The 17,190-nt window shown below is 42.2% G+C and overlaps 1 protein-coding gene across 2 annotated transcripts; it reads left to right on the top strand.

Annotated features, from left to right (window-relative positions):
* Positions 1-302: 302 nt before the first annotated feature.
* On the top strand, positions 303-15,985 carry fbxl4 (F-box and leucine-rich repeat protein 4). 2 transcript variants are annotated; one of them, XM_015949247.3, is made up of 9 exons: positions 303-352; positions 2,294-2,885; positions 6,403-6,739; positions 7,438-7,682; positions 7,928-8,141; positions 10,270-10,341; positions 11,247-11,371; positions 11,595-11,782; positions 13,226-15,985. In XM_015949247.3, exons 2-9 carry the CDS (start codon positions 2,389-2,391, stop codon positions 13,387-13,389), a joined length of 1,842 nt encoding a protein of 613 aa, XP_015804733.1. In that variant the 5' UTR covers positions 303-352; positions 2,294-2,388; the 3' UTR covers positions 13,390-15,985. The 2 variants fall into 2 exon arrangements, with proteins under 2 accessions (XP_015804733.1, XP_015804732.1); XM_015949246.3 differs by lacking the exon at positions 303-352 and adding an exon at positions 401-819.
* Positions 15,986-17,190: the final 1,205 nt, after the last annotated feature.

The raw sequence follows: 17,190 nt of genomic DNA, 5'->3' as shown, positions 1-17,190 counted from the left end.
ACTTTTGTTGATATATTGTTCAACTAAAGTTTATTTCAGCTAGTTAACAATAACAAGGAAATAAAATAATCTAAACACTGAACTGTGTATTTTGGTTAACATGACCATTATTGTGTTTAGATTCACTTGTTGAAAATAAAAATAAATAAACTGGGTTAAAAATAGTAAATATATATTTTTTGTTAAGTTACAGTCATTGATTGTATAATATACACACACGTAGGTTGCATTTCAAGTAGTTAAAAAATGTACTTCCTGTTTCTGATTTCAATGAAATACTATTCCCATAATGCTTTGCGTTTAGAGAACAACGAGCACACGCGATAAACGTGTGGCCTTTAAGGGAGCTACGGTACGTAACTTGGAAACAGTAGACGTTTTTATTGTATATTATTTGACTTTTTACTCAGTTTCAAATGAGATACATAGCTTATGTTTCTAAGAGTTCCTCTAAATAATATTTAAACTTATCCGTGTAATTGTAATTGATGGTGATTAGTTTCAACAGTATTACAAAGGAGAACAAGCAGTAACACTGAAATGACCGCTTTCGTTATCCCCTTTAGAGTCAAGGTTAGTCATATGGTGCTATCTTTTGCTTCATTATTCATGCTGAAATCGGATTTAAAATCGAATGACATGATTTGTGTTTGGTTGATTATGTTTATCAAACGTTTGACAATGTCCGATTGCTTCTGAAGGCAACACGAAATAAACGACTGACTGGAAGGCATTATTTGCGGTCAGAAATACCCTGATCAAGCCTCATGATAGAGGAAGATCGCTTCTCATGAATGGATATATCGACCTGCCTTTAACGTAATTTTTATTTATATGCCGTCGCTTAAATTTGGTGTTTTATAGCTAACTAGTGGTAACTAACAGTTCATGCTTTGACAGCCTAGCTAGGCTAGCTAGCATAACATTAGCTCACACACTTAAACAGCTGATATCTGTGGGAGACCCTCTGCCATCTGACTAGTTTATTTAACTATTAGCTGTTTTAGTGTTTGTTCTTCACTTGGATAAAGTAACAAAACCTAACTGCCCTCAGAAAATAACATCACCTTAACTATATTGAATCACAATTTTCGTACTAACCTTTTTTTTTACTCCAATCACACTCCTGTGTGATTCTTATCTATGTGTGTGTGTGTGTAAGGTCACCAGTTAAAATTTAACTAATGTTGTTAAACAGTTATAAAACATCACCAGCTTTAGTAAGTAGTAATTGTCTAGTGTTTGGTTTATTATTTTATTGAAAAAGCTTCCCCCCTTATTGTTAAACTACAGGTTATGACGAGTAGAATCAGTCAGGTTTGTCTCGAGTTTATTCAAAACCCTGCGGAATACAAGTTAGCTTTAAGGTCAATTGTGGCATTTACAAAATATATGTATATATTATAGATGGGAACACACTTAAAATCTCGTGTTGAGGGGGTGTCAAAGGTAAATGCATTTAGTTCTCACCCCTTTTTGGGTTGGATTCATCACACAAACCGCTGCAAGCTTTTGCTCATTTGGGCTTTTGAGTCTAGTTTATTTTACAGAAATAAATAAAATAGTTTTATTCATTTTGCAGAACAGACCACTTCTACTAAAATTGCCAACCTAACTACTTGATTTCTATTCTACTGAATTTTTCTGAGTTACATTATCAAATCTTAGACATCCGTTTTCTTTTCTGATCTGCAGTTTAGATTCCACAAAAGTAAAAACATCGGTGACACTCGTAATCATTTTAAAAGCGTTTAATGAGAATACAGATTTTTCAAATGTAAAATTACGGGTTTAATGTGGAACTAGGAAATGACTTTTTCTGTACTACCGGTGGTAATGGTCTTTTTGTACTAAATAGAATGTACTAGTCCCATGTTGTTCAGAAGAGTTTCTTAATAGAAGCAGTTTGAGAGTTCCTTTTAATGGGAGTTTTTTTTTTGCATGAAATCACATAAATGCTTAGCTAAATAAGTAATACAGCTCTGGCAAAACATCATGCTTTTGACACTAAAGTTTTATAAACTCTACTCATTTTTGCATCTGGATTTAATAAAAGTTTGACTGACAGAACATTCTGAACAAATTTTGCTACAGATGTAAATTTAAACTTAAAATGTGCAAAGCCTCCATTTCTGCTAAAAACAATATTGCCTGACATTGTATTTCTTTTTTTTTTTTAACTTATTTTCAGAGTTTTATGACCTGGTTTATCTCAGGGCCAAGCAGGTTTTGTGTTCTCTCAGACTTGATGTTTTGCTCTTCTCACTTTTGTTTGTCTCTGCCTAACCCACAGGTCATGCATGCAGCCAGGCTACTAACCAACCCAGAGACGATGTGCTAGTTGGAGGCTCTTCCTCCGTCTAAGCTCAGCTTCTCCCGTCTGCCCCCATGTTAACCCTCTTGAGCATGTTTTACTATATCTGTCTGCGGCGGCGCTCCAGGAGCGGGACTCGAGGCGAGGCTCTGACCAGTCGGCGCGCCGTGGAATCCGGTCAGCGGGCGGTGCTACCAGTAAGTGTGGAGGTGAAGCAGTACGCCAAGGAGGTCCTGGACTTCAGCTCCCACTATGGTAGTGAGAATAGCATGTCCTACACCATGTGGAACCTGGCTGGGGTGCCCAACGTGTACCCCAGCTCAGGGGACTTCACCCAGACAGCTGTATTCAGAGCTTATGGAACCTGGTGGGAGCAGTGTGCCAGTGCCCCACTACCTTTCCGACGTACCCCAAAAGATTTTTACAGCCAGGATTATGTTGAGCTGGGCTTTGAGGAACCGGTCTACCCAACAGCCGTGGAGGTGTTTGAGACTTACTACCCTGGAGCCATTGTCCAGATCATGGCCTGCTCGCACAACCCATTATCACAGAACCCACCCACCGATGTTAGGTAACAAACACATTGATGCTTCTTTTGTCAGCGCACTATATATACATACATACATACATACATATATATATATATATATATATATATATATATATATATATATGTATATATATATACATATATACATATATACATATATATATATATGTATATATATGTATATATATATATATATATATATGTATATATATATACATATATACATATATACATATATATATATATATATATATATATATATATATATATATATATATATATATATAATAGTACACCCCGCTACATTTGTCAGAAAACCTTTAGTTTCCTTTCAGAATAAACATTTTCTATAAGGCACCATACTACAAAACACTCCACAAATATGGCCCATTGATTACAAACAAGGTTTGTTTATTTTCACACACAAAAAAAGTGATTTTCCTAAGAAGTCTATTCAAGCCCATGTTGCAAAAATGAGTACACCCCAATTATAGTCTTAGGAGAAAAGCCACACTTAAGACTACAACTTCTAATAAACAGGTATCAAACCACAGGCGAGTCTAGTGATTCATCTAAGAGGTGTCCAGCAGACAGGTGACTATAAACGGGCATTACTTAAAGAAAAGCCCTTCCCATTTCATGCTGTCAGCAATGGCTGCACATGGAAGAGAAATGTCAGAAAATCAGAGAAAGAAAATAATTTCTTTACACCAAAATGGTCAAGGCTACAAGAAGATCAGCAAAGCTTTACATATCAGTCACAATACTTTAGCAAAGGTCATCCAAACATTTAACCTTCGGGCCAGAACATCGGGACAAGCAAGTAAGAACGATGAAAGTGCGACTATCTTACAGAGACGTCCAGACCGTCCACAGAAGTTAACATCTCGACAAGGGTGTCTTCTGATGAGAAGGGTTGAAGAGAATCGTCATGCAAGTTTGCTGCAGTTAGCTAAAGCAGTAGAAAGCCAAACTGGAGTGACCATTTCCCGTGACACCATCTGGCGCACACTGCAGAGGACTGGCATGAGAAGATGCTGTCATCACTACGTGCACTTGGTCGTTTTGCACTTTTCCAACACGACACTGATCCAAAACATCTAAAGCTACTTTTGCATTTCTGAAGGAGAACAGGGGGAAGGTTACTGAATGTCCAAGTCTGTCTCCTGATCTGAACCCAATCCAACACCTGTGGGGAATTCTGAAGCAGCAAGTTGAGCATCACACTCCGTCCAGCTTCCAGGCTCTAAAACAGGTTATTCTTGAAGATTGGAAAAAGATAGATGTTGCAATATGTCGCCAACTTGTCCATTCCATGCTTAAAAGACTCGGTGATGTTTTTAAAAATCATGGTGGTCATACAAAATACTAGATGTAGTAGTTTTTATTGTGGGGTGTATTCATTTATACTTCAACCAATTTTAGTAAAACTGAAGATTTAGTGATCTAAGTTATATTATTAACCTTAGCTTCATGTTATGGAGTTAAACAAGTGTTCAATAAAACCCAGCCTTGGGAAACTTCTGGAAATTGCCCTTTTGTTCATTGAGCTGCTGATTCAATTTGTACATTTTAAGGAGGGTGTACTCATTTATGATGATCAGTGTGTGTATGTATGTATATATACGGTCCTTCTCAAAAAATTAGCATATTGTGATAAAGCTCTTTATTGTCTGTAATGTACTGATAAACATTAGACTTTCATATACATTAGATTCATTACACACAACTGAAGTAGTTCAAGCATTTTATTGTTTCTAATATTGATGATTTTGGCATGCAGCTCATGAAAACCCAAAATTCCTTTTTCAAAAAATTAGCATATCATGAAAAGGTTCTCTAAACGAGCTATTAACCTAATCATCTGAATCAACTAATTAACTCTAAACACCTGCAAAAGATTCCTGAGGCTTTTAAAAACTCCCAGCCTGGTTCATTACTCAATACTGCAATCATGGGTAAGACTGCCGACCTGACTGCTGTCTAGAAGGCCATCATTGACACCCTCAAGCAAGAGGGTAAGACACAGAAAGAAATTTCTGAACGAATAGGCTGTTCCCAGAGTGCTGTATCAAGGCACCTCAGTGGGAAGTCTGTGGGATGGAAAAAGTGTTGCAGAAAACGCTGCACAACGAGAAGAGGTGACCGGACCCTGAAGAAGATTGTGGAGAAGGACCGGTTCCAGACCTTGGGGGACCTGCGGAAGCAGTGGACTGAGTCTGGAGTAGAAACATCCAGAGCCACCGTGAACAGGCATGTGCAGAAAATGGGCCACAGGTGCCGAATTCCCCAGGTCAAGCCACTTTTGAACCAGAAACAGCGGCAGAAGCGCCTGACCTGGGCTAGAGAGAAGCAGCAGTGGACTGTTGCTCAGTGGTCCAAAGTACCTTTTTTTGGATGAAAGCAAATTTTGCATGTCATCCAGAAATCAAGGTGCCAGAGTCTGGAGGAAGACTGGGCAGAGGGAAATGCCAAAATGCCTGAAGTCCAGTGTCAAGTACCCACAGTCAGTGATGGTCTGGGGTGCCATGTCAGCTGCTGGTGTTGGTCCACTGTGTTTTATCAAGGGCAGGGTCAATGCAGCTAGCTATCAGGAGATTTTGGAGCACTGCATGCTTCCATCTGCTGAAAAGCTTTATGGAGATGAAGATTTCATTTTTCAGCACGACCTGGCACCTGCTCACAGTGCCAAAACCACTGGTAAATGGTTTACTGACCATGGTATTACTGTGCTCAATTGGCCTGCCAACTCTCCTGACCAGAACCCCATAGAGAATCTGTGGGATATTGATGAGCTTAAGGCCGCTATCGAAGCATCCTGGGCCTCCATAACACCTCAGCAGTGCCGCAGGCTGATTGCCTCCATGCCACGCCACATTGAAGCAGTCATTTCTGCAAAAGGATTCCAGACCAAGTATTGAGTGCATAACTGAGCATAATTATTTGAAGGTAGACTTTTTTTTTTGTATTAAAAACACTTTTCTTTTATTGGTCAGATGAAATACACAAATGTTTTGAGATAGGAATTTTGGGTTTTCTTGAGCTGTGTGCCAAAATCATCAATATTAGAAACAATAAAAGGCTTGAACTACTTCAGTTGTGTGTAATGAATCTAAAATATATGAAAGTCTAATGTTTGTTTATCTATCTATCTATCTATCTATCTATCTATCTATCTATCTATCTATCTATCTATCTATCTATCTATCTATCTATCTATCTATCTATCTATCTATCTATCTATCTATCTATCTATCTATCTATCTATCTATCTATCATCTGTCTATCTATCTATCATCTGTCTGTCTGTCTGTCTGTCCTCTCTCTCTCTCTCTCTCTCTCCCTCTCTATATATATATATATATATATATATATATATATATATATATACATATATATATATATATATATATATATATATATATATATATATATATATATATATATACATATATGTGTTTGTGTATGTGTGTGTTTTCGTCTGTATAGCTGCAAACTGCTCTGCTGTGCAGACTTGAATGAATCGTCTGTTTTTCAGATGGGAGGTGTTGTGGTCAGGGGAGCCCACCAAGGCACTGACTCCCCAGGCTCGCCAGTTTTCCCCCAAAATCAAACATATCAACTTCCCCACCAATCTGCTGCGACTAGAGGTCAACAGCTCCCTGCAGGATTACTTCACCGAGCTGGATGCCGTCATCCTGCGGGGAGTAAAAGAGCGGCCCATGCTGGCGCTTTATAAAATGCCCCTCATCGACATCAGCGATCCGAGTGACAGTGAGGAGGAGCTGTCTGAGATCGGAGGCTCTTTCAGGCAGGAAGGAGACAGCAAGCACCACAGAGCAGGCAATGGCTACTTTGACAAACTGCCTTATGAGGTGAATATAAAAGTGATGCACCACATCCTCATAATGAACCATCTCATTTTAACACACATAAAGTCTTCGGATTTTTTCTGAATCTTTGACATTTTCAGCATAATGTGTGCCTGGTAGGTGTGATTGTGGCCCCTGTTTTTACCTGTAACGCTGCTTGGCTTCATCCTGATCTCCTAATGGACACAGAGTTGTTTTAGGTATCGTGTCTTCTGAGGCGAGCCTCACTAACACCAGCGGTGCTCCATGTATTTGTTCTCTCTTCTCCCCTCCAAACCGCTGCCATTATTAGCGGTCCTCACAACCGCCACGTGTTTGTTTCAGAACCACAATCTAGCTATTATCTGTCAGCTGATACTCGTTTGAACAGAGCACATTGTTGATTCACTCTCTCACATGAGAGTCGTTCTTTCTCTTTGAGAGGTGCAGGAATGCAGCTTAAACCAAGTTCTCCCCCCGTGGCCTTGTCCTGCTCTGTGAGGATGCTCTGAGCTGAAGATCATCACTGGTGCTGAGGACAAAATATTCTTCTTTCCTGTTTGACCTCACTCAGCCTGCCTTTGGTTCCCTTTCTCTGTATTTCTCTATAAAATGCTTTACTTTTGCTGTCACACTAAACATGTTTTGTCTTTACCCTTACTGCCCCCCTCCTCTTTTCTCCTTCTCCTCTCCTGACCCCTCTCCCCATCTTCCGTCCGCAGCTCATCCAGCTGATCCTGAGCCACCTGACCCTGCCAGACCTCTGCTGTCTGGCCCAGACCTGCAAGCTGCTGCACCAGCACTGCTGTGATCCACTGCAGTACACCCAGCTGAGTCTGCAGCCCTACTGGGCTCGGCTGAGTGACGCCTCTCTGGGACACCTGCAGAGCCGCTGCACTCTCCTCCAGAGGCTCAACCTGTCCTGGACCGGTAACCGTGGAGCCCTCACCCTGACAGGCTTCAGCAGGTCAGACTATCAGCAGACTGCAAGTTCTGGAAAACAGCAGAATGACCTTAGAAAAGGAGAAAACCTGAGTTCAAACTGTTTTCAAGTTGGATCCCTCTTGAAGATAAAAACATTAAAATTGAATTAATAACAGAAGTGAAATGAGAACTTTGGCCTAAGAATGAAAAGCTAGAATGTTATAAATGTTGAGTCAGTTCCCTTGGTGTTTTGTCTCTTACTTCTTTTTTCTTCATCTCCCACCTCAGTTTTATGAGGGCTTGTGGTTCTAGCCTGGTCTGCCTGGAGATGTCATGCTGTCACTTCCTGAATGAAGGCTGTCTAGAGGTCATCTCCCAGACTTGTCCTACATTAAAGGAGCTCAATCTGTCCTCCTGCGACCGCCTCCCCTCACAGGCCTTCACACACATCTCCAAACTCACTCTCCTCCGCAGACTCGTGCTCTACCGGACCAAGATAGAGGTGGGTGTGGTCAGCTGTCAGTGCTGTGGACTAGAATCTGCTCCATCTAAATATGAAGCTGGGTTACTGCTCCTCGATTAATGATAAACTCGGTTGCTCTGATGGTACATTTGTGTAGAGTTATTGACTGGGAGTAAAACTCTGCCATGAAAGTTCAGAAATTTAGATAGTTTGATTTATAGTCACTCCTGCAGTTTGGGGGCTATTGCCCCGAGTGCCCCGATGACCACGGGCACCAACGTCTTCACTCTCCAGGCTATCTCAAGTTCTTCTTTGAGGCTCTGGTACTTCTCTAGTTTCTAGTGTTCCTTTTTCCTGATGATGCCATCACTTGGTATTACCACATCAACCACAACCATAATGTCTCGTTGGTTCACCATCACCCTTTTATTCGTCTGGATCTGGAAGTCCCAGAGGAGCTTGGCTCCCTCGTTCTCAAACAGCCTTAGGGCACTTTGACCTTGGGGCTTCCAGTCCATACTCTGCACAGGTGCTTCTGTACACGATGCCAGCCACTTGGCTGTGGCGTTCCAGGTATGCTTTCCCTGCTGCATCTTACACCCTGCAGTTATCTGGTGGATTGTCTCAGGGGCCTACACCTTGGGTCTTGTCTGCTGTGGTAGATCTTGGCCTCTGCTGCTCTGATGTTCAGGGCCTGTTTCTGTGCAGCCATGATGAGTACCTCTGTGCTCTCCTTCAGACCAGCTCTTTCTAGTTATTGATAGGATTTCTTCGTATCAGCCACTTCAGTAATCTGTTGGTACATCGCATGTCGGGGTTTGTCCTGCACGGTGGTATTTCCAGCACCTCCTCCTCTGTTTGCCATTGTCTGAGACATTCACTGAACATGTCATCTGTTGGAGCCTTGTCCTTGATGTAATTATGGATCTGGATGTTTCATCCTGGATAGTGGCTCTCACTCTCACTAGTCCTCAGCCTCCTTCCTTACAGCTAGTGTACAGTCTCTGTGCTGGACTTGGGATGGAACCCTCCATGCATGGCTTGGAGCTACTCTGTCTGATATGTGTATATAAATATATATAAACACTCTAATATGTCCATTTTTGCTCTCTTAATAATTTTAACATAAACACTTTGACTCCTCGCAGCCAAGCTAGCATTTTATCATCCACTTCTTCAAGGTTTTCTAAATCTATGAGCAGTTCAGGTGCAAAGGGTTATTCTCAGCTCAGATGTTCATTTCTGAAGCTTTAAGCAGAGAAAGTGTTTTTCTCCATTTCTTTGCCTTCTCATTATCGTCTCTCCAGACATTAGATGTACCTCGACCCCTCTTTAGGTGTCTCAACATCTCATTTAGCTACATGCTGCTCTTTAGTCAATGACTTATGTGTGACTTTATCATTACCAAGCACGTACATACACAGATTCAACTTTCAGTGTCATTAAGATAAACCCTCCTGACTGATTGTTGTAGGATGTGAGCATGATGTACACCTCTACTGTCTTCATCCGAGTCCAGAAGCATTAAAGACATGATGCAGGCGTTTGGGTCTGAAACGTAAAACCGCTGTGTGATGTTCTCATGCTGCACCTCAGCGTTTTGGAGGCGTTTGTCTTGTTTCAGAGCAGCATTGAGCAGTGTAGAGTTTCTGTGGTGGAGCCAGGCAAGCATTCTGCAGGTTGTTTACGCCTGGACAGACCGTGTGAGCTGTGTGTCTCCTGAGGCTTCCTGACATCTCAGCTGTCATTACCCTGTCAGCGCTCTAATTAAATGACTAGCTCGCCAGAGAGAGGCGTTTATGAAGATGCCAGACTGAGTTCAACACACACACACACACACACACACACACACACACACACACACACACACACACATAGAGGTTTTCACTTTCATCTCTGACACTTTCTCCTGCTGCAGATGTACACGTGTTGGCAACTGTAGCGTTGGACTCCCATGTTTTCATGCTGGCTGCTGAGCTGCAGGAGAGGTTATCGTCCTCACTTTGCTTCGCTCTCTCAGGAACTGTAGAAAGGATTTGTTGTATTTTAGTAAATGCTGCTTCTTTAGTAATAATCTATGTTGTAACCGTGGTTTTACTTATTTAAATAAGGACAGATTCCTCTCCTCGCAGAAGGCAGTAACATCTCCTCCTTGGTCTGTTTACAGCAAACAGCCGTCCTGAGCATCCTGACGTTTTGTACGGAGATGAGACACCTCAACCTGGGCAGCTGTTTGAGGGTGAGCATGAACGACGGGTGGGATGAGTGTATCGTACGCACTCTGTAAGTAAATCATGGAGCTTATAGGACTGAAACCCAGGGTTCTGTTGTTTTTGTACGAAACCACAACACAGAGAAAATGTGTGAAGTCCAAACAGAGCTCAGGTTGTTTTTCACCAGGGTTTTTATTCTAACATGCTATTGAAGACATTCTCTGCTAAAATTAATTAAATAACCAATTGTACCACATTGTCATAGTTTTCCCTCTTGACCAGATCTTTGAGCCAGTTTATTGCTGTGGGAGACAGCGTTGCAGAACTGGAGTCACTTTTTGCTGCCAGGGCTGATTATTTTAGTGATTTTTTAAATGCAGTTTAGTCAGAAAGTGTCATGATTAAGTCTGATTTATTGTTACCTTTGCAGCCAGCTCCTCCCAAAGTTGGTTTGACGTTTTTCACCTTCTGACACCTGTGATGACTCGTTTAAGAGAAAACTGACCTTTTGAGCATCAGAGTGAGGCCTGAAGACTCACACAAACATATCAAGAACTCAAACTTGTTTTGTTTATCGTTTGTGACCACTGAGGCTAGTGCGCCTAGAACCAGAAGGGATCTTAAATGCACAACAGGTTGGAATGGAGAAGGGCTCTTTAAGTCTGATTTAAGACCAGTGCCAACATCTGACTAACCATAACCACCTGCACATGGGCTAGAACGTTTAAGAAGATCTCTGTCTGAACTCCACATCCACTCCATTCTACTCACAGTGTTGTTTTCTCAGTCCTAATGTTTGAGATGCCCACATGTAGCAGAAATATTCTCAAATCAGAGCTTATAAATCACTGCAACACTGGAGGAAGTTTCTGTAGGCATCTGCCATGAATCCTCCTATTGACAGAGGAAATGCTTCCTTCTTCCACTGTAGATCGACGACTACGATGTTGTGTCCAGCATGATAGCCGCTCGCTGTCGCTCAATGCGCTCCCTGGACCTGTGGCGGTGCAGAAACCTAACAGATAGAGGCCTGACCGAGCTCGTTTCTGGCTGCAGGTAGGCCTCCTACTGCGTCAGCAGCTCTGGTGAATGATGTCAGTGATTCCTGTGGTCCTCTTTTGTTTGGTCTCACAGGTGAATCTGTGTTTAAGGAGCAGGGAAGTAGAACGTAGCTGTGATCCTCATTCGTATGAAAGAGTTTAATAATGTGTTTACAGTAACTCAGCGCTGCTGGTCGTCTGATTTGGTCATTTAAGTTCTCGTGGTTCCTTCTGCTCAGGATGTTGGAAGAGCTGGATCTGGGCTGGTGTCCCACCCTGCAGAGCAGCACCGGCTGTTTCCAGCAGCTCGCCCGCTGCCTGCCTCGACTGCGTAAGCTCATCCTCACCGCCAACCGCACCGTCTCTGACTCGGACATTGAGGAGCTGGCTTCCTGCTGCCCTTCGCTGCAGCATCTCGACATACTCGGTATGCTCTTGTCACGCGTGTTTCTGTTTCTGGATGAGGGCCACGGTCACGTTACTTATCTTTATTTTCTGTCTGTAAAATATGCAGATTCTTGGTTTTAAACCTCCAGTACAGATAATTTAATTACCTAAAGAGATAAGGCTCCATCAAAGAGGAATGATTCAACATGCACAGCATTAGGCCCCCATTGTTTAATAGACTGTTTTGCTCTAAATGCCCAAACATAAATAGAAAAAGTCCTGCGGCCTCATTTATCAAGCTTGCTAACGCACGAAACGAGGTTGAAAAACTGCATAAGCAACTTTACACGCAAACTTTGGGATTTATGAAAGAAAACTTAGCGGAAAAATGTGCGCAACTTTAAGTTGACTAAGGACCTGGCTTAGGCACATGTTGGACATGAAGAGCACCTGCAGTGCTGCTGCTGAGAAGGATAAAAGTATGAAATCCTGCAGCATTATCACTTGTACCGCTTCGTTTTCACACAGAACAAGACCCCCCACACGCACACACTTGTGCGTGCACACACACATGCACGCACACTCACACACACGCGCGCGCGTGCACACACACACACAGCCTGAAGCGCAGAATACGGAATGCAGAATATCAGCAGGGGACAGATTGAGACAGAACATCATGCGTCTGTGGCAGTGTGTGTGTCCTGTCACTGTGACCCGATTGATCAGGCGCCCTGGCTAGTTGAACAGGGGAGATCTCCGTTTGGCAGACTGGTTAGCACGTGTGACTTCCACCCGGGAGTCTGGGGATCGGATCCAGATGGGACCATTTTTTTTACATCCGCCACAGATCTCTCTGAAGAACTCAGCATTGACGGCTTCAGCAACGCTGTGACACTCCGTGGATTTTCTCTTATTTGTTTTGCAAAAGCACTTCCTTTCATTTCTCCACCTCACCCACAAGTACCTGAATTTCTGCTTCTATGAAATTGCGCTTCCTTGATCTGCGGTCGCCATCATCATTGGCGGAGCACTACAACAGCCGGCTTATGTATATGCATGAGATCCACAAGGCACTTTGCATTGACTGTTTATGGCAGTAAGTGGGTGTGGTGAGGGCAGATGTGACTAAAATACAGCTGAGAACCTTTCGAGATAGTTTCTGATTTATAAAGCAGAGATTGCGTGCAGCCGTGCGTACTCCATGTTTGATAGATCACAAACCTACTTGGCGTAAATACATTTTTTTTGCTGGGCTTAAGTACGGTTTTAGTAAGGATTCTACGCAATGTTTGATAAATGAGGCCCCAGAAGAATTAAGCAGCTGCTGAATAAATGATTTTATCATCAGACTAAAGGTTTTGACATCTTGCTTCAGTGATGCAAACTTTCATTTCTCTTTACTGTTTTGTAAACATACAATTCAGGCAAAGTGTCTTTCCTGTTGTCTTCTTAGCTTTGGTGTGGTTTTACTAACAAACAGGTACACGCTTGGTGAGTGCTGCCTCGCTCAAGAAGCTCCTCCAGTCGTGTCCTCGCCTCGTCCTCCTGGACGTCTCCTTCTGCTCACAGATAGACACTCGGGTCGTCCAAGAACTCTCCAGCCTCTTCCCCAAAGTGGCCATCAAGAAAAGCTTCACTCAGTGACCCCGCCACTGTCTCAGCTCTCGCTGCCGAGGAGCATCGAGCTGCAGGGACAGGCTCACCAGCAGGAGCTGGTCCGCTGCTGCAGATTGTCTCGTATCACAGACAGCTGAGTGAAGAAAGCCCCGGTACCTTTGAGGGGGGTTTGAGGTGGTCTTAGTGGCTGAGCAGAATCAGCTCAAGACTTATCAGTGGACAGCACAAGACACTCATCTGCCTAGTCTGTGGCCACACACCATCAGGGAGGCTGCAGGAAAGCTGCTGCACACTTTTTTGACGTTCAAACACCATTTTCAGATGCCAAACAACACGCGATGAGGACTTCTGCCTTTGTATGAAATACGGCTCACAAACAAACCAACATCTGTGGTGTTGGAGATCAAAGTGACAGCAGAGTGTTGGACGAGTCTTTCATAAAGGTTAGGTGTCCTGCCAGTGCCTTCTCTGAGCTACACCACCCCATAGTTTACCACAATTTTATTTGGAATGCTTTACTAAAGTCACGTCAACTAAAAACCTTTCACGGTCACAAAGCAGCACCTTTTGCCACAAGTTCTCCCTGAACGTTCAAGCATAGAACACTTTATGTTCTGCATTATTAAGCATTGATAAAATGAACTTGAGATAACATTTTTATTTATTAAAATGAGACGATTTGCACTTTACCCACACGTTGACACGGTTTCTTGAGAACAGTGAGCCTCTTGATGAAAGACGCTACAGAATTCCTCACACACATTTCCTTATGTGTGTTTTATTCTCTCCGCTCAGTCAGCCCTGACCCTGTTTAGTCCGATATGTTCACATTTTTCTTTGTAATATTCAGAGGTCTTCTGGGCCTAAGACATCAGAAGGAATGTTGAGGGTTCGCCTGTGGAGCTACAGGCTGCAGACCCAAACATGGATGGCAGAATAGAAATGCAGCTTTAAATGTGGTTAAAAGAAAGATCATGATCGTCAATCCAACAAGGATTACCAATATTTAGTAGTCCTAAAATGATACTCCACTAAACTTTAGTTAAAAACCTGTGTTTATTTTGACGTCGGGGTTATTATTTAAGGCTAGGGTTGGGTAAAACCGCCCGAGTCCTGCTGTGGCATTGTCGGACACGAGGATTAATTACAATGAGAGTCTGTAAATACATCAGAAATCATTCTCAGGGTTATTTAGTGCGTATCTTTTGTTTTGATCCATGACTGAAAGCAACAGTTGGCTGTTTGTTCTGAAAACCACACACCTTCGGCTCTAATGTAAGTAAACGGAGCTTAGACGTCACACGCTGCCGTGTGCTTGTGAAGATAAAGCTGTCTCTGATCATTTATCTCTGTGATTTGAGCTCCGGTTTCCCCGTGATCGGGAAGCTCTTTGTTTCTGTGAGAAAACTTGAACTTTTCTTTAGATCACACACTACGAGTAGATATTTGTGCCTTATTATTCCTGCTATTAGAGCGTGCTGTGACGTCCCGGGTGGTACAGACGTGCTTTTGCTTTTAGGGTTCTCTACCAAAGGTTTCCACAGTCGCCTGGTCACCAGGTTCAGGCTGGATTTAACCTGTTTGTATATCAGCCTTGGGAAGTATTATGTGAAATGATATTATTTATTCTCCCCTGTGTGGAATGACTGGAGGCAGAAACCTGTTAGATACAAGCTTTTTAAAAATCTTTGCATCATTCTATTTGCTTCAGTCTGCTTGATTTAAACATTTTACTCAACAAAACGTGTACTTTGTGAAGTACTCCAAAGTACTTTTAAGTACCTTGTTCTGGGGCTGGCTGAACAGGTCTCCAACCAGTCCTCACCACCCTGAACCCAAACATCCAGATTTATTGTGTCTGATGGACGCTTCAATAATATTTATTCCCTTTAGAATGTTTGTTTTTGTTGTTTTTAATTGTTTCTGACCGAAGTTTTGTTTTATTCCTAGTTTCAGTCCTTGGAAGCAGAAGAACACGTCATTTTTATTTTGCCCACACAAAACTAGACTGATGTGATTATTTCTGTAACGCGGTGAGGCTGTTGACTGGACACGGCTCATGAATAACAGCTTTTATTTGTTCAGACCGGAGCTCTGCAGCCTTCTAGAGCCTCATAACTCACCTAAAACAATAGCTCAATCTGTGTTATGAAAACAATAAATATATTCTTGTTCACATTAAGTTAGGAAACTGGGACAAGTTGTTAAGGATTTTTGTGTTTTTACTGTTGGACACAGGAAAAGACAAAATTATACAAACGGGAGTAAAATAAACATATTTATACTCCCTTTGATCAAATGTAATCCATGTGAGTCTTCTCCATGTCAGACATTCAAAATGATCCCAAATGAAGTGGATAAAGCTTATACTGGGAACAAAGTTCAGTTATTGAATCTATTCTAAGAAAAACAAAATTCAATTCAGTTCAAAAATGCTTTATTAATCCCAGAGGGAAATTGATTAAAGCAACCAAACAAACCTTGGGTCTAAATTTTTGGCTGAATAACTTTGGAGAATGTCTTATTTCAGGGTCTAAATTCATTTGTCATGAAACAACTTTGTTTTCCATCAGCATTTTGCAAACATTTCCTTTTATGTTGGATTAAAAAAGCATCCCATAAACTCAGTTTGGATTCTTGTGTCATGAGTATTTCGCTGAAACATCTGTTTAAAATTGCACCAGAAACCTAAAAACACACATAAATCATCACCTCTGCTTCTTCTGGTTCGGCCTATGACGGGCCACTGCAGAGGCACTAACGCATGACTTGAGGCCCCAGAACCACACATTTCAGACCCCTCCTGCAGGTCTGGCTGCTTCATTTCCAGATTTTAAATAAACTCAAGGCTGTTGATGCAACGTGGCTTCTTTAATCCTCAAAATCACACCTTGATCACAGATATTAGAGCTAATCTGACTGGAGAACAAAGTGGCTGCAAAGGCATTAACTTCCACAGATTAAATTTCCCTTCAGTTTATGTGAGGAGAAGCTCACCATCACAGACACAACAAATGTAAATTGTGTCTCATGCCGGAGTTCCAGAAGTAGAAGAAAGAAGACGGCAGCTAATAAATTTACAGCAAGCAGCCGTTAGTCAGGATGAGTGGCCGGATAGTCGTTGCAGAATGCTCCTTTTTGCCGTAACCCTCTGCCATTTTACACTCTATTAATACCACAGGGAGAATGACATTAGCTTGTCTTCTTAACGGCCTTTTAATGAATTGTTTATGCCTGGTTTAATGATGTATATTGTGGCCCTGTAATGTGCCCTAATGACGGAGAACGAGGCGGCCTGGGCTGAAGTATTAATTTGGCCTGCCTCCCCAATGATTATTCCTCACACACTAGCACCACCACTGCTTCTATTGGCGTGCACCGACGTGATTCATGAAGGCTTTCTGCTCGACTCCACACTTTGATTTCTTGCTGTCGTGCTCCTCTATGAGGCTGATATAGTATCCAGGGGATCCACTGCAATTAGTTCAGCTTTTTTTGTTTTTCTTTCAAGAGGCTTGATGAATCTGCAGGGGGAATAATAAGGATGTAAATGTTGTTCCTGATTTGTGATTAGTCCAGCATTAACATATAAATCACAGAAAGGTTAAGAGGTGCTACAAGGCTGCCCGGTGCCGCATGGACTACTGTTTTCTGCACCCCACTTGACTGACACAACAGCATATCCTGGCAGCATCTGCAGGAGAAGTGGTCTTTACAGTGAAACCTGTCTGCCAGATTCCTTGACGGGAGTCCTCTCTCTGATATGTGGCTTGGTGTTCCAAAGATAAAGACACGGCAGACTATTGGTCTAAAGCGTATTATTTTGAC

Source organism: Nothobranchius furzeri, chromosome 5 (genome assembly GCF_043380555.1).
Source record: "Nothobranchius furzeri strain GRZ-AD chromosome 5, NfurGRZ-RIMD1, whole genome shotgun sequence".
NCBI classification, from domain to species: Eukaryota; Metazoa; Chordata; class Actinopteri; order Cyprinodontiformes; family Nothobranchiidae; genus Nothobranchius; species Nothobranchius furzeri.
This window is presented reverse-complemented; position numbering and strand designations above follow the sequence as displayed.

Excerpts from the sequence above, each read along its gene's own strand:
- fbxl4 (XM_015949247.3), top strand. The coding sequence starts at position 2,389 with ATGTTAACCCTCTTGAGCATGTTTTACTATATCTGTCTGCGGCGGCGC. Across the intron at positions 7,683-7,927 it reads ACCCTGACAGGCTTCAGCAG|TTTTATGAGGGCTTGTGGTT; the intron begins GTCAGACTATCA and ends CTCCCACCTCAG. Across the intron at positions 11,783-13,225 it reads GCAGCATCTCGACATACTCG|GTACACGCTTGGTGAGTGCT; the intron begins GTATGCTCTTGT and ends ACTAACAAACAG.